Source organism: Martes martes (genome assembly GCF_963455335.1).
Source record: "Martes martes genome assembly, chromosome: 6".
Lineage (NCBI taxonomy): Eukaryota > Metazoa > Chordata > Mammalia > Carnivora > Mustelidae > Martes > Martes martes.
The window spans coordinates 10,194,053-10,213,966 of record NC_137893.1 but is presented as its reverse complement, the minus strand read 5'-3'; the positions used below and the strand labels follow the sequence as shown (position 1 = coordinate 10,213,966).

Sequence of the window (19,914 nt, the reverse complement as noted above, 5' to 3'; positions counted from 1 at the left end):
ACATTGTATTTACTTTATATCCCCTAGAACAGTTACGTTATTTTGACAAGGAGATTCTTTCAGAAAGCAGTAAGGATTGATTGAGAAACACTGATCTGTATTCTACAAATGCTTTTTACATTCATTTTATTTCAATAATCATTTGTGGGAAGGCAGCATGTTTTATTGGTTAATTACATGGGTCCCAGAATCCTTTTGCTTGAGCTTGACTCCTAACCTACTAGCTGTTGATTTTCTCCATTTGTAGATGGAATCGTCGTCATTTATATATATTTCATGTGGTTATTGGAGAAATGAATGTAATCATCAAAGCAAAGCATTTAGCCCCGTGTGTCATACGTGGTGTGGTTCGGCAGTTACTATCTTCAATTTTATTATTATTGGAATGACTTACATATGCCTTCAATTTATTTGAATTTAATCTATGTACACTCAGTCAAAATAAAAGGTGTGGAAGGAGAGAGAAGACAGAACTACTGAAATAGTTGGGACCCTTAAAGCCGCCATTCTCCTCAGTGTGTCCCCCACTGTGAACGGCGGCTGGAGGTGCACTAGTGGTCCCTCACTTCCTCCTCAGGCTCTGCGTGCTCCCCGTGGTGTCCCCATTTCACTGCGCCCACGTCTGGGTAGTGCTTGAAACCGTATTTCGTAAGACAGGCACCAAGCACAAACTAGCTGCTTCATCTGGTGCTCAGGGAAAAAACCAAACACGCACACAAACCAGACATGCTCCCAGCACCAGAGAAAAGCGGATTGTTTGGTCGGACTGCTGTTGAGCCCCCACACGACATCCCCTGTGGGGTTTTTTTTATTATTTTTTTTTAAGATTTTATTTATTTTTTGACAGAGATCACAAGTAGGCAGAGGCAGGCAGGGGGACTGGGGAAGCAGGCTCCCCGCTGAGCAGAGAGCCCAATGAGGGGCTCGGTCCCAGGACCCTGAGATCATGACCTGAGCTGAAGGCAGAGGCTTAACCCACTGAGCCACCCAGGCGCCCCTCCTGTGGGGTTTTTTGGAGGATAATTTTGACCACACGTTTGTCTCACATGTTGTCTTTCTGAGAGCCCCGGATCAGGACTGTCGAGCACAGTGGTCACGTAGTCACGCAGTCTCAGTGGTGTGTTCCCAAGGACTAGGGTTGAAATCATAACTTTGCTTAAAAGGTAAGCATGTGAGCGTTGGGTGGACTGAGGCAACACTCACTACCAGCATCCCCTGCCTGTTTCTGGATGGTCTGAATGATTAGCCTGCACGTTCCCTCCATCTCGCAGTGGTCCTGTGTGGCTCTTTGCCTTTGGAATGGTCTGAGCAAGCACGTGTTGACATAGCCAGCCTCATCCGTGCCAACAGGGGAAGGGTTAATAAGGATAATGACTGCCGTTCTGTGTTGACCACATTGTTGGACAAGAAGCATTTCCAGCGAATGTTCTCACCAGTCCAGATACTGAGTAAAAGGCTTTAATTTGTGTTTGCTTTTTGTTTAGGTAACTACTCCAGACCCCCAACGTATAGCGGGGTGCCCAGTGCAAGCTACAGCGGCCCGGGGCCCGGCATGGGCATCAATGCCAACAACCAGATGCATGGACAAGGGCCAAGCCAGCCATGTGGTGCTATGCCCCTGGGACGAATGCCATCAGCTGGGATGCAGAACAGACCATTTCCTGGAAATATGAGCAGCATGACCCCCAGTTCTCCTGGCATGTCTCAGCAGGGAGGGCCAGGAATGGGGCCGCCGATGCCAACCGTGAACCGTAAGGCACAGGAGGCAGCCGCCGCAGTGATGCAGGCCGCTGCAAACTCGGCCCAGAGCAGGTATGCCGTCGGGGTAGGTGGTCTGTGTGCGTACCTGCGAGCGGGCCCCGTGCCCGCATGACCCGGGGTGGGGAGTGCGGTGTCGCTCGGCTTGGCCGTCCCTTTGGTGTTCACACACGCTGTCCCGTAAAGTACAGAGAAGTCAGTAGCAGACCACGATCTGTGAGACACGGAGGGAGGAACCTGAGTGGTGGCCACGTCCGCTGTGGGAGCTCATTCGGAGTGACTGTGACTAGACCTCGCAACCTGCGCCCCAGGGCAGCGGCCTAGCTGGGTGTCCCGCTAGAGGAGCAAGGTTTAAGCAGGAAAAGTCTAAAGCTGAAAAAGTAGGCTTCTAAAATCTAAACTACTGAAAAAGAACCACCTTCCTTTCTTTTTTTAACCCCACCATAACAATCTTTATAAAATAGGAACTCTGTCTATGCACATATTTGTATTGTGTGTGTTTGTCTAAATGTTTCTGTGTGAGATTATGGATTTCATACTCTCATGTTAGATTTTATTTTTCTAGGCCTACCTCTCTATCTGTCCAAACCAAAATGTGGCCAGTAAAGCAAAGATAATATTTCATAAAGTTTAAGTTGACAGAACAAGGTTTCAGCTTACTTACTTACTTACTTACTGTACTTACTTACAGTTACTTACTTGTTTTTAATCTTGATTTTTAAAATTGTTGAAGTTATTTAACCTGCATAAAAATAACATACTTAATGAAAAATTTGTGAGACAGAAGTGAATAGTTTTAAGAGAAGCATTTATAGGTATGTTTTACATTATGTTGAACAAATGTTAAAATACGTTTTAAATCAAAGCACATTGAAAGCTATGTATGAAGATAGGGTGTCTTCAGAAGAAAAGATAGAAGCATCAGATTTTTGTCAAAGGGAAAGAAAAATTGTGTGTGTGTGTGTGTGTGTGTGTGTGTGTTTAAATGTGTCCCTTTGTTACTTTTCCTCTGAAGCTGCTATTTGGGGGATGTTAGGGACCCCTTTAGTCTCGCATTTGCTCCAAATAATGATAAATTTCCCTTGAGGAATCAAAATGAAAGTCAGTCATTCTCTTTCCCTCTCTCATCCATATTACAGTTCCTTAAAATCTCCTGAACCCCACCCCTGTCTATACGAAACAGAACCCACACAGGCCTTGGGGAATGTTTTAATAAACCCATCCACAAACACCGGTTCGCCTGGTCCAGCTGAAGTTCTGAGATCGGTTGAACCGAACTGTCCATGGCTGCAGCAGCTCCTCTCAGGTGGAAAGTGCCGGATGGCACCAGAGGCCGCGGCTGGTGGCCTGGGAGGAAGACACCCAGAGGGACCCAGAGGGACGGGGCGCAACCAGCTGTTCCATGGAAAAGCCTTGCGCTGTTCCCTTCCGGAATCAGCCGATGTGGCATTTTCTACCAATTCGTGCAGAGGAACACGTCCCTGCCTTGTCACATCTGCCTCTGAGCGGCCGGCCACCCCAGAGCCTTGCCTTCCTGGGCCGCCCGCTGCAGCCCTCGCAGCGCTCTGAGGACTGTGCGTTTTGGCTTGTCCCGGAGTCAGGGCTGCGCTGACATGTGCATGGGGACCAGCTCTGACAGTCTTCCCCATCTCTCTCCTTCGCCCTGCCCTCCTCCCCGCCCTTTTTTCGAGGAACCATCTCCGAGGCCACATTCTGTAGCGCTCACACCCACGCGTGGAGAGAACCGAAAGCGCAGGGGGATTCAGACTTGTCTACAGAACAAATCCAAAGAAGTTGTTCTTCTGTTCTGCTTTAGGCCACCATACATTAGGTCGCCTGCTTATCCCAGCCAGTCTGGGGCTGGGGGACGCCCCATGTTTTCTTCCCAGCACCCCAACTATGGCAACTCCCAGGCTCCCATGATGCACCAGCCTGACCAGTACGGGTAGGTAGCCACATACCCTGACTTGCTGCGGGACCTGGGCATTTTTTTTTTTTTTTAACCGTTAATGACCATGCCATCCGGCTGCGAAAGGAACACCCCAAACAAGAAAGCGAAAGACCTGAAAGGAAATCCATTCCAAAGGGGGTTGTCTTTTTGTTTCTTTTCGTTTGTTTCGGGGGGTTTGTTCGTTTTGTTCTGTTTTGTTTTTCACTCTTCTGGACGGTTCCGTGGTAGCGTGGTGGCGCCCTGCATGCCGTCCCCGGATCCTGTCTCTGCATGGCTTTGGGCATGGCTGCTTCTCCTTCGTGCCTGAGAGGGAAATGCACACTCTGAGCTCCGTCAGAGTAACGAGGTCACCTCCCCTGGCGTGATTTCCCCCACTGTCGTCCTTGTGTTGTCTGGGAACTTGTGTCGTACAGCACTGTTATCACGACTGTGTTACTGTCATTCCCGCCACTACGGTGACCCACTCCCACACACACCCCCGAATTCCGAGCACAGCGACCTCATTTGACAGGAGACTTGCTGCAGGAGACATGACTCAGGTTATTAATAGGACTTAAGAGGGGTTTCATTATATCATCACTGAGCAGACGTCTGTGCCAAAGATTTCTGTTACTTCCTTCTCCCAAGGAGTTTTAGAATATTGAAGTCACCAGAAAAATGCAACCAAATCCTCCAACACAGAATTTGCTTTCTAAACATAGTGTTGCCATATTATTGTCAATTTCAACACAGGAATTACATACAGCAACAAAAAGTGTCTGTCTTCTTTCCTTACTACAGAACTTTATAAGAGCAGGCTGTCACCATTTTTAGGTTAGTAAATGCTCCTATGGTATATTATTACTGAGCGATTTATTTAGTGAAAATATTATTATTGATATTGTTTCCCATATCATAATGATAAGATTATCCCACAGAGATTGAGTCCTGTTCAGTAGCTGCAGTAGAAACACGCTACATTTTTGCTGAAGATAAAACGGGGAACAGTCCGCTGGCTTTGTTTAAAGATTAAACGTATACAACTGTGCTTTCACGACTTGTTGTGAATACTTAACACAGACAGCCTTCCACTAGTTTTATATTCGGGATACATTTATTTAGACAGCAAGAGCAAATGATAATTTTGCAGTCGAGAGTTCTAAATCCTGTAAACATGGTCCTAAATGTGGGCCAACAAATACAGAATTTTGTAAACATAATCCTAAAAGCGAAATAATAAATGTAGAGTTCAGTAAACATAATTCTTTGGGGACCTTGTCTTTTCCTCTTTTTCTCCTCTCTTGTGGTACCTTCAAGGTCAGTCCATGAGTCAGTAGGAAAATAACAGTGGGGAGAGGGAGGCATTCATCATCAGCTGCTAATCCATAGGATCTGTCCCTCACCAACTCTGGAGTTCTATTTAGTCCCACAAAGCTAGTTTGGCTGTGCCTTGCCAAGCCACATTAAGCAGCTGTGTAAAATGAATTTAAATGGCATGCATCAGAGTAAAATCTCTTCCACTGGGGCAGAAAATCAATGTTAGCTAACCAGCACGAGAAGATCCAATCTGCGTTTCAGCCAACAGCATCCGCATAGCTTCCTTAGAACACAACACCTCCTCCTTAATTAAAAATAAGAACAAGAAAGATGTTGGAGTTTTTCTTTGTAAATTTTGTAAAGGACACTTGGCAAAGGCTCGTCTTTGCGGTCCCATCCCTGTGAGCTCAGAATTTTGCCTTTTTATGTCTACAGCATTCTTTCTAAGAAAGAAAGAAAAGAAAGTTTTATTTCTATTTTAAATCTTCTTTCCTTTGCCCTTCACCATCCACATAACCTATTGTGCCTTTTTTTTTTTCCCCCCAAAGCAGAAGCTTGAGCGTGAGAAAACGTGTAATACATGTTTTAGTGCTGTGGGTTGAGAAATTTGGTTTTCAACGTGCTTTTGCTTTCCACATCTCCTTGCAGCAAACTCGTGTTTTTGCTTTTGTTTTTGTCGTCTTCCCCGTTGGTAGCCGTGCTGGGCGGAAGGCAGGTGGGCAGTTTGGAAAAACCCGTTCGCCGAACGTCGGTTTCTCCTGTGGGGAAGAAGTGGCCTTGCAGAAACATCCTCACAGGGTTTGTTAAAATGCCTTCTTTCTCGAGTCAGAGTCCCACAGGGCCCAGAGCTTCTGAAAGAACCTAAAAAAGACATATTAATGACAAAGGTAGTGAGTGTGTATGCGCGCGCATCCGTGTGCAATTAGACAGGAACAGAGAGCTCGCCGTGAGCCATGCCAGCTTACGGCAGCTATGCTCCGGGCCCTCACAGCTCATTGCAGAGAAGACGGTACAGAAAGCACACGGGTCTGACTGGTTGGAAGCCGTTTCACTAATTCCCTTTTCAAGGCTGGCATGAGAAGGGTGAAACCCACATGCTGCACTGAGTAGGTTAAGGAACGTGTAGAAGATTTGGGTTTGTTTTTTTTTTTCTTGTTTACCTTTTGAATAAAGGAATTCCTTGTTTTGATTATCAGAGGATTTACAATAGAATATGGTGACTCTCACTGTTCGGGTACTAGATTAGCTCGGTAATAATGTCTAATCATTTGGAATCAGTAATTTATACCATGCATTTGTCCAGGACGCCCCTCCCCCCGCATATACAGATACACTTTTTTACTCAGAAAATGCATTGTTCTGTTTAGGTTTTTTTTTTTTTTTAAGATTTTATTTATTTATTTGAGAGAGCGAGCACAAGCTGGGGGAGGAACAGAGGAAGAGGGAGAAGCAGGCTCCCCACTGAGCAGGGAGCCCAGCTCGGGGGCTCGATCCCAAGACCCCCAGGATCATGACCTGAGCTGAAGGCAGATACTTAACCGACTGAGCCTCCCAGGCGTCCCTGCTCTGTTTAGTTTTGAAGCATTTCTAGTTAAGGTGGTGCTCTTTGGAAGTACTGAGAGAGAGGTGGAAACATTAGACGATCTGATGGGATGCCTAGTTCAAGGATGGCAAGTCATTGTCACCCTCTGTCCAGTTCTGATGGCTGTCTATGGCACCATGTTGAATGGAGTTGAGACATTGTCCGCAGAGGACAGCCAAAGCTGGCCAGAAGATTAGGAGGGACTTTGGCCACTGCCCCGAAAGAACCGTTGCCATGAATCTGAGGCCACACGCACACGTAAATAAAATTTCCCTTGGCTGCTAAGTGTGCTTTGCCTCCGTCCATCCGTCCGTTCTGGGCGGCACCTGGACGCGTCCAACAGCTCACATTCCTGCCAGATACAGCCGGCTTGTGGATTTGGCTAGATCGGAGTTACCCAGGTTTTTGCCTTGGGCATGAGCCCCAGGATGAAGCATGACTTCGGTGAACTTACAGAAGGCCCGCCAAGCCCCACATCTTTAGGCCGGGGTATCCTCCGCTTCCCTGAAGACTGCCGCCCCAGCGCCCCCGGGTATCAGTTTGAATCTCATCTTCGGTGACTTGAGGTGCTTATGTCAGAGTTCTGACACAGATCCTTATGATCTTTCATCAGAACGAGAATGTTTCAGGGGCGCCTGGGGTGGGGGGCGCAGTCGGTTGAGCACCTGACTCCTGGTTTCGGCTTGGGTCGTGATCTTGGGGTGCTGAGATCGAGCCCTGCGTCGGGCTCTGTGCTCAGCAGGGATGTCTGCTTGGAATTCTCTCTCCCTCTGCCTCTCCTGCTCATGCTCTCTCTCAAATAAAATTTTTTAAAAAGAAGGAAGATAATGTTCCGTTCTGCATTCCAAGAGGGTTTGGTTTCTATGACAGAACAGTAGAACTTCAGAGCTAGAGGGATTATAGGTGTCGTCCAGCCTCTGTCCCCTGAGTTCATGGTGGAGGAAACAAGTCTCTCTGAGTTACCTGCTTGGGACCCTTCCGCCAGGGACAGGTGGGCAAATCCTGTGCGAACGGCTCTTCCTTCACTAAGTGCGGTCTCTCTCGATTTTCCCTTTAAAAGAAAACGCCTTAATTTTAGTTCTCCGTCATGCCTAAAGGCAGTTCTCCTGCCAGAAACCAGCCATCAGCCCAAGTCTGGGTGGAGATCGTGCTTCTGAGTTAGGGTCCGGGCTTCAGTTCCCTGCCCTCCCTGTGATGCCCCTGCAGGGAACCACGGGCCTGGCACCTCCCCGAGCAGACCCCATGCACAGCAGTTGTCGTCGTTTCTGGAACCACACGCCTTGTGACGTGAAGTCACTGCTCAAGGGCACACGGATGGGTTTGAGTCTCGGCCCTCCCATATGGCTTTAGCGCCCGGCATCATCGCAACCAGAGCATGGCTCTTGGAGGAAGGGCTCCGAGTCAGCACTTGGACCCACAGGTGCGCACAGTCGCTGATGCTGGCACAGCCATGTCCGTCTTCCCTGTGCTGTCCCTGAGAGACACGCCTGTGGACTGACTGAACTTCAGAAAGAGCCAGACTCACAGGCTTCTTAGTTTTAAGGGAAAAAAATGAGCAAAAGTAGGTCAGTTTGGAAAGTTGTATCACTCTTGCCTGCAAGGGAACTTCTATACCGACTATCACAACCATGAATCTGGAGACCTACGTTTTAATACTTACATCAGACCAAAAACTAGGGTAACCGAAATCAGTTTTGTTAAAATATTTTTGTTTTTAGGAGGCGCCTGGGCAGCGTAGTCGGTTGAGTGGCCAACTCTTGGTTGTGATCTCAAGGTTGTGGGATCGAGCCCCGCTTCGGGGGCACGAAGTCTGGTTAGGTTTCTCTCTCTTCTTCTGCACCTCCCCCCTTCATTAGCTGTTTCTAGCACACTCTCCCTCTCTCTAAAATAAATAAATCTTTTAAAAAAATATTTTTGTTTTCTGTGAAACAAGAGATTGGGAATTCTAACATTTTTTAACCTTTGTCACTCATTATATCCCATGAAGTCATCATAATCGTAAGGTAACGTGATCACTGGTCTTCTTCTGCTCCACGGACAAGCAGTGGGTTAGCCTGTCCTCTGGGCTGTAGAGAGCCGCTTACGTCCGTATCTCATGGGCATCCCCCATACACACATGTCTTCCAGCAACTGTCTTTAGGGAGGTGTATTTATAATTCATTTCCCCTGTTGCTGTTTGCCAGCAAGGCACTTCTTCTGTATTATTTTCCTTGAAGCCAGTATGACGCAATTCTGCTGATGGGCCGGGAGCCACTGATGTGGAAATACGTTAATGGAGATAGTGCATTAAAATGTCAAAGGGAAGGGGCAAAAAACTTCTAAATGTGTCAAGACCCAGTTGCCGTGGGGTCCACGGGCCTGAAGGGACTGTGAGTGATGTGTATTAACAAAGAATTTAGCCCTTTGGATTTTGGACAGTTAGGTTTTAAAATAATAGCTGTGATTGGAGAAGTCACATTATTGAAAGACAAAGAAAAGATATCAAAGGCTTAAGTAGAGTTTTTATTTCTGCAATTAAATGTAAGCCTTTGCATTATCATCTAAATACTGTGCTTAGTTTTTAGCTTCTTTTCCCTTCAGAATTTAGAATTGAGTATTCTGTTGGCATTTTAAGATTATGACTTCAATCAAATCTTTCAGAGTTTCATAACTATCGTGGTAACCACAGAGTATATTTATTAGTCTTCAGATCAAACAGTGCTAAAACAAGGGGTGCTTAGCTGGCTCAGTCAGTAGAGTGTGTGACTCGATTTCAAGGTCATGAGTTCAAGCCCCACTTTGGACCTGGAGCCTACTTTTTTTAAAAAAAAGTGAAACACTAATTTTTAAAAAACATTTTATTTATTTATTTACAAGAGCGCACACATGCACATGTGAGCAGGGAGATAGGCAGAGGGAGAGGGAGAAGAAATCTCAAGGAGATTCTGCACTAAGTGTGGAGTCTGGTGTGGGGGCTCGACCCCATGACTCAGAGATCATGACCTGAGCCGAAATCGAGTCGGACACTTAACCAACTGAGCCACCCAGGTGCCCCAAACACTAATTTTTTAAAGACTAAGATTGTGTGTGTGTGTGTGTGTGTGTGTGTGTGTGTGTGTATTTTTTTTTTTTTTTCAGTTTAATGAGATCCAAGGAATCCAAGTCCGTAATGTAGAGCAAACCTTTCATGGATTAGGGTCTGTGAAGTTCCCTAAACAAGCAACTGTGTTACCTGGCGGGAGTTGTACCCACCCCAGCCACTGGCAGGGGAGGCTTACGAGCCTATATTTCTTGTAACCCCCTAAGGGGCCCTGGGGTGGCCAGCACATGTCTAAGGCTTGGCCTTTGGGATTCCCGCTCCCTGAACATAACTAGTGGAAACTCAGAGGGAAGCCATGGAAAGTGGAAAGTCAGATGCCCTCTTTTTTGTCCCTGATAGATATCAGAGGAGAATACTGGACCCGAGCCTCGGTTACTGGATAGCATTTGGAGAAACTAATGGGTGTGCAAACCTGAAACCATAACTCGGGCTTTGGCAGTCTCTTGAGTCAGGGCCAAGTTGGTCTCCCCAAATCCTCTGACTTTCTGCCTTCTGCCCTCTCAGACATGGTTGTCCTCCTCACATTCTGCAATATTCCAAGCTCCCCACTGTGTCTAGACCTGCCTTCCTCATTCAGAGTATCTCCTGTCCATGCTCCAGTCCAAACCTGGGTGCTGTCCTCAGCATCTAAGATGACCCGTGGTGACACATATAGTGGGTCGGAGATCCCGTTACTAACCCAAGGGAGCCTCACATTGGTGGACTGTGCCCCTTTTTACTTGGCTAAGCCATCTGTCTGCATGTCTGACCTCGTGGCCACTAGCGTCTCTGCCCCCACAGACCTCACAGCCCCACCAGACCAGCTGGGATGGTCCTCTCTGGAATCGGCTTTCCAGTCCATCTGTCCCCAGGGAAAGTCAGCACCACAGTGCAGGCAACTCGAGCTCTGCACAGTTACGAAAAGGCAAGGTGGTTGAAGTCAGGTGTATCTCAGGGAGCATCACCGGCCTCATCACCACCCTGCAAAGCGTTCAGGCTGACCGCGGGAAGCACCCCATCCTGCTCTGTCCGAAATTGCATCATCTCAGCCGTGTTTGGGGCTGACAGCACCAGAGACAGTTTAAACGCAGTGAAGAGGACCTGATCTGTGTCATAGTCTGTCCCAATCTGGGGTTTGGGAAGCATCCTGGGTGACCATATGACGATCATGGGCAAGGGGCTCCCAGGACCCCTTAGCTGGTAGCATAAAGGGCTGTGGGAGCAACTCCCAAAGGCTCCTCTTTATCTTGACCTTAATTCTTAGTTTGAATTTCACTTCCATGAATAGATATAAAAAAAAAAAAAAAGAACAAAAAAATCACAACTACAGAACCCCGTAAGGTTTTGTCCGTCACTTTGAAAGTTAACTCTTTCTAAATGGCCTTTGACTGTTAGATACCAGGTAAGAGCAAATGGTGAGGAGGTCATGAGCCAGACTTTTGCTCAGCGTTCAGGCTTTTCCTGCAACACATTTTACCCTAATTTTGAATAGTGTTGCTTCAACAAATGAAGTAACTTTGTGGGCCAGCGCTGCTTTCAGCTCAGGAAATCTGTAAGAATTTTAGGATGATTTTGTTGTAAGTTAGAAATGACTGTACTGAATATTTCCTGGCATTAGAGCCGGGACAAGTGTGTTCTCTGTTAGAGGGCTTTATAGAATATCACTCTAGCAAGTTTATGAGATGGAGATCTCAGGACCCGGATTCTTTCTCTTTTTCATGCGATAGACTGGCCTGTTTAGGTACAAGAAGTGTGTGAGTGTGTACGGGATCTGTGCATTCTTCATGACCTCATTCCCAGGTATCACTCGGTTTGGTTCTGGATGGGTGCCACGGCGGAGCTCCTCAGTATTTGTCAAGCTGATGTGCACCTGTCCGCGGTGCTGGTACCTCTGACGTCACTCTCTCCTACACCTTGTGCCCAGGAAGGGGATGTCCTGGGGTAACGGGTGGGTACTTCCATCACTGAGAAGGAATAGCCGCCCTTAGGAATTACTCAAGATCTTTTCTTAATGGCATCATAATTGCAAAATAAACTTTTTTTAAGTAAAGATCTCTGGCATAACACAGAAAGGAGCACTGTTTTCTTTCGGTGGGCGACCTCAATGGCAACTAGTTTTCCTTTCCGGGGAGCCATGCGAACCGCATCTTACCAGGACCCAGTGGGAAGCTACGTGCACCAGAACCCACAGAGTCCTGGGGTCCACCTCTTCCAGGGAAGAGACGGGTTGGGGGACCCACAGCTGCGCCCTTTTGGTTTGGTCTCCGCCCTGAGCCTGAGGCAGCCCCTGTGCTGGGCGTCAACAGTCTCGGAAGGAAGGGAGACTTGGGGTTCGTCTTCGTCTGATTGCCAGTAATTGTTCGGAATCACAAAACAATGGGTTTACCAGCCCCAAATCAGCGCAGAGATGGAGAGAACGTTCTCAGTTATCAGTTACCAGACTTCAGGCAGCCAAACGCTTTTTGCATTTTCTTCACACCCTGACAGGGAAGTCTCTCGCCTCAAAACCCTCGAGCTCTATTTGTTCTCCTGGTTGCTTTGAGAGAGAAGGTGACAATCCGTCAGCGGCTTTAGGAACAACCACCGATAGGGGGTACCTGCATTGAGGCAGACAAGGACTTAATCTTGAAACTGCACAACAGGTGCGTTTTAGCGGCGATGCCAGGAGCAGGACTGATAACAGGTTGGATCCCGCCGAGAAGGCTGCGTGAAGCAGTTAACAGAAAGGGAAAAAATGTTCCTGGTGTTGGAGCCTTTTAGGAAATCAAGATGGAATATGCGGGATTCCTCGGTGCGGAGTAGAAACCGCCTCACCGAGATGCAGGGCGAAAACACAGCTCTTGGAAGAAAGGCGAAGACGCCCCGGAGAGATGCTTGAGAGGCCGAGGGGCCCGGTGGGCAGCCCGCGGGCTGCGGGCCGTGGCCTGGACACGCCGGGGAGAGCTCGTCCTCGGGATGCCGCGCACTGTGCACCCACTCAAGGGACCATTCTCGAGACCAGTGAACAAAGTTACCACAGTCCCTCTGTCGAAAGGGTCTTTTTCATAGAGCTCTCGAAAACAACGTTCCTTTTTTGCCCATTCTCAAAGGAAAAAAATAAAACTGAAATGTATCAATGACCAAAGGGTTTGGGGAGTTATTAATTTATAGCTGGAAAGTGATTAATTATTGCTGTAGCTTTGTGGCTGATGTCCTGCACTTTTCAGCCTTCTGGAAGGGAACAGGCTGCCTCGAAAGGGGTCGCATTCACGACGAGGGAAGATCTTAAAGACTCGAGAAGGGTTGTAAGAGCACAGGAAGCGAAGGTGAGTTCTAGAACTCTCCCTCTGCTTCTCAGACTTGAGCCTCCGGCTGCCCACATGACATTACCTCTCAGTGACTGCCTCCTCACCCAGCCTCTCGGGCAAGCCGGACAACCTGGGAGACACCTTAGTGCCCCTCTCCTTTCCGCCCAGTATCTCATTCCTCTCCCCGTCCTGTCAGGGGTGCCTCCGAGACGCCGCTCGGCTGTGCCACTGCCCTCCTGGCCTCTCTTACCTGCTCTTGGAGTAACTGCACGCCTGCGGCCCCAGGGCCATTCCCGCCACCAGTGTGTCTTCCTGTCCACAGGCAGGGGACGATGCCTTTGAAACACACCTTTTTAGGCCATTGCTCCTGCTAAACAACCCCTAGTCTCTTTCCAATTCTCCCAGCGTCCAGACAGGACCCCACAGAACCACAGGCCCCGGGGTCCTCTAGTCCACCAGCTGCCCCTGCTGCCAGACCCCTGAGCCGTGGTATCCTCTCCTCACCGGAATGAATCCCGCAGATCTGACCGGAGATGAGGTGTGAGGGGAGAGGAGGGGGGGCCGGCATCTCTTTCTCAGGGAACTTGCCTGACCTCCCTGACTGCAGGCTCCCCCCTGCTCCCACCTCGGCCTCTGCCACAGACCATGCCCGCAGGTGGCCGTGGCCGTCCGCTCTGGCGATGTGACTTGTTTCTCTGCTTGGCCCTCCTGTTGTGCTCCTCCTGCCCCGTCCCCTCCCGTGCAGGTCTTAGAACACTCATCTCGAACAAATGATTGTAACTACCAGTTACAATCAGAAGATGTTTCTGATTAATGTTAGTTATTTCTGCTGTGTCTCCCTGAGCAAAAGGCGTACGGTTGTTGTTGGTTGGTTGTTTGTTTTTTTCTTAATAACACGTGGCTGTGTATTTCCACAGAAATCTACTGTTTGTAAATCATTGGCACTTCTCTTCGTCGTCTTTGGTTTATTTTTTTTTTTTAAGATTTTATTTATTTGACCCGGAGAGAGATCGCAAGTAGGCAGAGCTGCAGGCAGAGTGAGGGAGAAGCAGGCTCCCTGCTCAGGGAGCTCGATCCCAGGAGCTCGATCCCAGGACCCTGGGATCATGACCTGAGCCGAAGGCAGACGCTCAACCGACTGAGCCACCCAGGCGCCCCATGTCGTCTTTGGTTTTAAAGATACAAATTGCCACTTTACCTTCCCAGGATTGAGTCTCTCGCTTGTTGAACCGATAGCATTATTTTGCCACCAAAATAGGCTAGTGCACATGTTGTCACAGGCGTGCGATGGATTAGCCATGATGGAAACGGGCTGGGGCATGGATGGCTGGCTTTTCTGTTTTGATTACGTTGTTTTGGGGGCACCGGCAGTGTTTTTCCCGCTTCAGATATTAGATTTAAAATAGTTTTGACCGAATTTGTCCTCGGTACTGCTTGGGGGGAGACATGGTGTAAGTCAGGTTGAGCATGCTCTCCGGCGATGCCGGGCACATGTGAAAACAGCTTCTGTTTCTAAAACATTGAAAATAGGGCATCCTGTGCAGTGTTACGCATACAGTTGGAACTCTCTAAAAATAAATTCTGCTGGAATTGGGCTTTGCAAAGATTAGGTTCCTGGTTCTGATGACTGTGGGTTTAAGTGGAAAAGTGCTCCAAATTTTGGTGTTAGCCTAATTAATTTTGTCAGTAAGCAATCTTTGCTGGCTACATAACTCCAGCTACATCTACAGTGACAGTCCATGTAGAGAAAGATCTGTATGCAGTCGTGCCGTTTTCCAGTGGAGCACGCCCTGCTTTATGTTCCTGGTGAACATGACTCAAGAACGATGTTTCCCGTGGATATGCTAGAACTCTTGTGTGCAGCTTCTCTCCATGTGGCTTGCCACCAGGACTTTGTATGACGTGGCTCCCCTCCTGTGGTGCCTGGTTCCAAAGCATTTCTTCTCTCTGTCCCGACCCTTCTCGAAAGAGCTGCATCAGAAACCCACTCACATTCAAGTTACACATTTCACACTTCCCCGTCTGTCACTGTTGAGAAAAAATAGTGCTGATTGCTGAAACAATGTGGCCTAAATATTCTTATAAAGCACCAAAATCATATACGGCTCTTACTTTAAATTTTCTTGTAGTTGATTTTAAAACAAGGTCTTTAGAAAAAAATGTGCGGTTACCCTTTATAGCGTTTCATACCGGTACGTTTACCTGCTGGGTTCAAGCTGTAGTTGGAAGCTATAGTCCCCTTTCTGCCTTCACTGTGAACCACTGGAAATGGTCACTTTAAAATGGGTGTTTGCTTCTGGGCTTTTTCCCCAAAGCCAGCTCTTTGTTGGCAGATGAATGTGTAATGTTTGAGAAATCTCCAAAGTGAATAAAAGGAAGATCTATTAAAAAAAAAAAATCACTTGTGTGAGTGTGTGTAGACTTGAGAAGCAGGATGAGGAGTGCTTTAGGGAAATGGGTGTACAGGCTCCACTTTTGAATTATTCTCCTTATAATAACCTGGTTCTTGTCATCGAGTGACAGATCTCAAACATTTATGTCTAGTCCCAACCAAAGACCGATTTCAGTAAAGTTCCTCTAGTTAATCTGCGGGTCCACATGTTCAAGTAACAACCCCCACATCATGCTTTGACTCTGAAGAGATCAGGGACCAGTGCTGGCTGCGGAAGGCCCAGGGGAGCACAGGGCCTGGCCCATTTGCGCACGTGCCTCCCGCACGGTCCGCTAGCAGCAAAGCACTGACACGACATTACTTCTGAAATGTTTATTGGGTCCCCTCTGAGACATTATTGGCCATTTATCGCCACAACCAGCGCAGGTTAGGAACCTGTGGCATCAGGCCAGCAGTAATTTGTAACAAAAACTATCTGAGCCCATAGACCTGTAACAGATAGCCCAGGAGTTCACACCCCAAGGTCAAGGAAGGGCAATCTGCTTTTCCAGATACGACTTATGTCTTACGTCTTTATGTGGACAATGTTGCCCTCGTTTCTGTTTACATTTTTACCTGTTTTTGTCATGTTGCCGTTTCTTTTTGAAAAAGAGAGTGTCTGAGTGACTGACTTCTTTGACTGTGCTGATGCCATTTGCAGCAGTCTGAGTGTTGCTGTGGTCAGAAAGGGATTTAGCAGTCGGTGAGTGCTGCCTCTTTTGAGGTCTCTGTGGTTCAAGTCACAGGAGTCAGCCCAACCAAAGAAGCTTTTTGTCGTGAGCCCCAGAAACCCTCTCCTGTTAGCCGCACGTGGTGCCTCTCCTGTTAGGCACGCCATGGTAAGTTGGGGCACTCAGCTTAGTCAGAGAGGCGGCCATGTTAGGTTTCCTTCCACAAAACAAAATTGTCTCAATTTACAACATTCCGCGGAGTGCATTGAAAGCCTTCTTTTTTTTTTTTTTTAAAGATTTTATTCATTTATTTGACAGAGGTCACAAGTAGGCAGAGAGGCAGGCACGGGGCGGGGGCGGGGGGGGAGGAAGCAGGCTCCCTGCTGAGCAGAGAGCCCGATGCGGGGCTCGATCCCAGGACCCTGAGATCATGACCTGAGCTGAAGGCAGAGGCTTAACCTACTGAGCCACCCAGGCGCCCTGAAAGCCTTCTTTTTTTCGTATTAGCCCATCTTGCTTGTCCAAAGTTACCAACAGTCTTGGTGGGTAGTTTCTAAAGCAATAATGAATAGGGTTTCTTCTGCAATGATGGAGGGACTGGCTGTCTTCCCCCATTTGGACAGATGGCCAAGCGCTGTGCTCATGGCCACACATGGCCACACTAAGAGGACTCCCGTCGTCCTCAGCTGCTTCCCTCCTTGGATACCCGAGGGGCCCGCCGCGCCTGTGAAACTCCTTCCTGGAAGCAGATGTTCAGGAAGCCCAAAGTAAAGCTCTACTTCGTATCTCTCAGCTTTCTACAACTACAGGTGACTACAGTAGACAGAGAGGAAGGTATACAGTGGACTCCCTATGCCATTATCCATGTCCCATCAAGTGCTAGCAGTGGTAGGGATCCCATGGAGAAAGAGATAGAGGACACGGACTGAAAGCAGGCCTGAGGCATTCTGTTCCTGCCACCTGCTAGTTGTGTGTCTTCAAGTAACTTCTTCAGTCTCTCTGATCCTTTTTCCTTTCTGTATGTAAGCATATCCCACCAACCTTCCTCCAGGAATTTAAAAAATTAAATGTGTTCAATGCCTAGAAAGGTGCATTTATTAGGGCCTCAGAAGTCATGACAGTTACTGTTGTTACCTGTCCCTGCGTGTCCACATGCAAAAACAGGCCCAGAGACCCGAGGAGATTTGCTCCCAGATCCAGTGACCGTGGAAAGTGTGACTAGTGACAGAGTCAAGACCCCTGGCATTTTAACCAGACTTGTAAAACTACAGGCATGGTTTCATCGAGGACCACTGTAGCCAGCGGCATGACGTCTTTAATTTTGTTACTTTTAACGGTATTTTTTTTTTAACCTCTAATGCATACCTTCGTTATCTTATGGTGATTGCAAGTGGCCAGTGCATACTTGGGGGAGAAATCCTCAATTAGGGTTACCAGGAGCCTGCCTGGTGGGTTCTCTGTTCTGATTCTCTTTACCACTTGAGTTATAAGCCAGCATGCTCAAGGGACTGACTGTTCCGCGCACCCGGGAGTCACAGCACATGCGAAACTGAGTTTGGGGGAAGCCTGAAGAGGTGGCCTGAGGCCTGTGTACTCGGGTGACAATGTTGTCTACCAGTTCGTTTAACAAGTATTATTCTAGTAGCTGGGCAGGCTCAGTAGCTGCTCCTCTCGGAGACATACATGCCTGTAAGAGCCAAGACATGCACCATAAATTGTTAGAAGTCCCAAAAGAAAGCGCAGGGGGCTCTGATAGGCAGAGCCTGGGGCAGGCTGGGCTTCCAGGTGGGGGAGTGAGGACGACCTTTGCAGAGGGGGTGGCCTTTGCACCTGGATCTTGAAGGACAGGTCATCACTGGTTGAGACTTGGAAGCTGTCTTCAGAAAACCCAACCTGTTCCTAAGTTAAGGACGCTCTTCAGATTTATCTGCTGCGGAATTGGGAGAGCAGCCCCAACAGGTGCCGCTTGTTCTTGTTTTCTTTCAAAACAGGTACATAAATGTGAGAGCGTCTTTTGTTTGAATGAGAGCACGTCAGAAGGGGAACCTAAGATACTTGAATTAACTCCAGCCACTTTCATGCTGGATGTTAAGACCCTAACCATAAAGAAATACTGTTTCCAGCTGTGGGGCAATGTATTTAGAAGTATTTGATGACCTCGAGGTTAATCAGAAGCCATCAAATGATCTCAGATACATTCTTAATGAACTGCAGTGGGTATTATAATCCTGATTCAGCAGTCTGTAGTTATTCCAAATGGCACTTCAGTGAGCTCAGAATTCAAGGCTGAAGTAACATTCCTTTCTCCCAGAGCCACACCCACGCCATTAGTCTTTCAGCCTGCTAGAATGTTCGTCCTAAGCCATCATCAAGTGTTCATCTGGACAGGAATTCTCTGAATGGCTGATGTAATATTTAAAAGAAAAAAAAAGCCCACTCAAACCCTTATACTTTGAATTTCCAAGTGGACTGTGTTTGAACTTTTTCCACCAGCCAGGAATTTGAATCCATTGAAAATTGCTACACAAAAAGAATAGTATATTGGGTTTTTCTTAAAATGACTTATGTTAATCTTTTAAAGAATCTCTTCAAAAATATTTTACTGTTATACATAGAAAGTCATCAGATGACAGCTTAATGGAGCCTGGGGGAAGGGGCTTGTACTCATATTTCATTTGGAACAGATATGCCAAGTGTGAATTTTTACCCTTCCTATTAGCTTTTCTCTTAAGAAGGAACACTAATAGCCAAAAGTTGGGAAAATTTTCTCAAGGTATACTATTTATGTAAGAGATGCTCGAGTACGACAGTGGAGGCTCTCGCAGATTTCGTCACATCGCCTTCATCTTCTCTCTACCTGGTAATTCTACTGCGAGAATTAAAGCGCTGCGCAGTTTAAACCTCCCCCCTTCCCTGTCTCATTTCCAGCAGTTAGAGAAATGCCTTTGTGCCACAGGTGTCCCTTTCAGATTAAGAAATACCCTCTTCCCCTTGCAAGAGTGCGAAGTTTATCTTTCACAGAGCACACACAAAAAAAACTAGCAAAACTAAATCACCAAAATGTAAGTTCATGAGTCTGCATCACAGTCAAGGAAGGGTGACCCTTAGGGACACTGTCAGCCAGTTGAAGCTCCCTTCCTTCCTGTCCCAGGAAAGCCTACAAAAAGAAGTGGAAGTCTGGTCTTTACTGTGTAAAGTTAATATGGGGATATTGGTGTGTGTTTCATAGTACCTAGTTACAGAATGCTAAAAAACAGGGTTGAAGGGTTTTAGAAATGTTTTCTCCCACATTTATTCTATCAGAATATTTAGGTCAAAGAAAAATTTTTTTTTAAGATTTATTTATTTATTTATTTATTTGACAGACAGAGATCCCAAGTAGGCAGAGAGGCAGGCAGAGAGAGAGAGAGGTGGGGGAAGTAGGCTCCCCGCTGAGCAGAGAGCCCGATGCGGGGCTCGATCCCAGGACCCTGGGATCATGACCCGAGCCGAAGGCAGAGGCTTTAACCCACTGAGCCACCCAGGCGCCCCAGAAAGAATTTTTTTTTAAAGATTCTATTTATTTATTTGACAGAGATCCCAAGTAGGCAGAGAGGCAGGCAGAGAAGCGGGGCAGGGGGAGCAGGCTCCCCGCTGACCAGAAAGCCCAATTTGGGGCTCGATCCCAGGACCCTGAGATCATGACCTGAGCTGAAGGCAGAGGCTTAACCCACTGAGCCACCCAGGCGTCCCCGAAGAAAGAATTTTTAAATAACTTTCTCACACTGCCCATTTGATTTTCATTCCTTGACTTCTGGATTTTGATATGAGGACACTAAGTAAGGCTCACAGAGTCAGATCTTTTTAAACGTTAGAAATTAATTTTGCTTGCTTTTGTAAT

The 19,914-nt window shown here is 47.4% G+C and overlaps 1 protein-coding gene across 6 annotated transcripts in view; it reads left to right on the top strand.

Moving 5' to 3' along the window:
• Positions 1-19,914, top strand: part of ARID1B (AT-rich interaction domain 1B) — a gene marked incomplete at its 5' end in the record, with an annotated part of 439,771 nt that overhangs the window by 378,461 nt on the left and 41,396 nt on the right. For 3 of the 6 annotated variants that reach the window (XM_080805568.1, XM_080805570.1, XM_080805567.1), the window contains 2 exons: positions 1,485-1,812; positions 3,575-3,703. In XM_080805568.1, coding sequence (XP_080661694.1) covers positions 1,485-1,812; positions 3,575-3,703 — 457 coding nt within the window. The remainder of the gene's footprint in view (positions 1-1,484; positions 1,813-3,574; positions 3,704-19,914) is intronic. The other 3 variants (XM_080805572.1, XM_080805571.1, XM_080805569.1) reach the window with 1 other exon arrangement.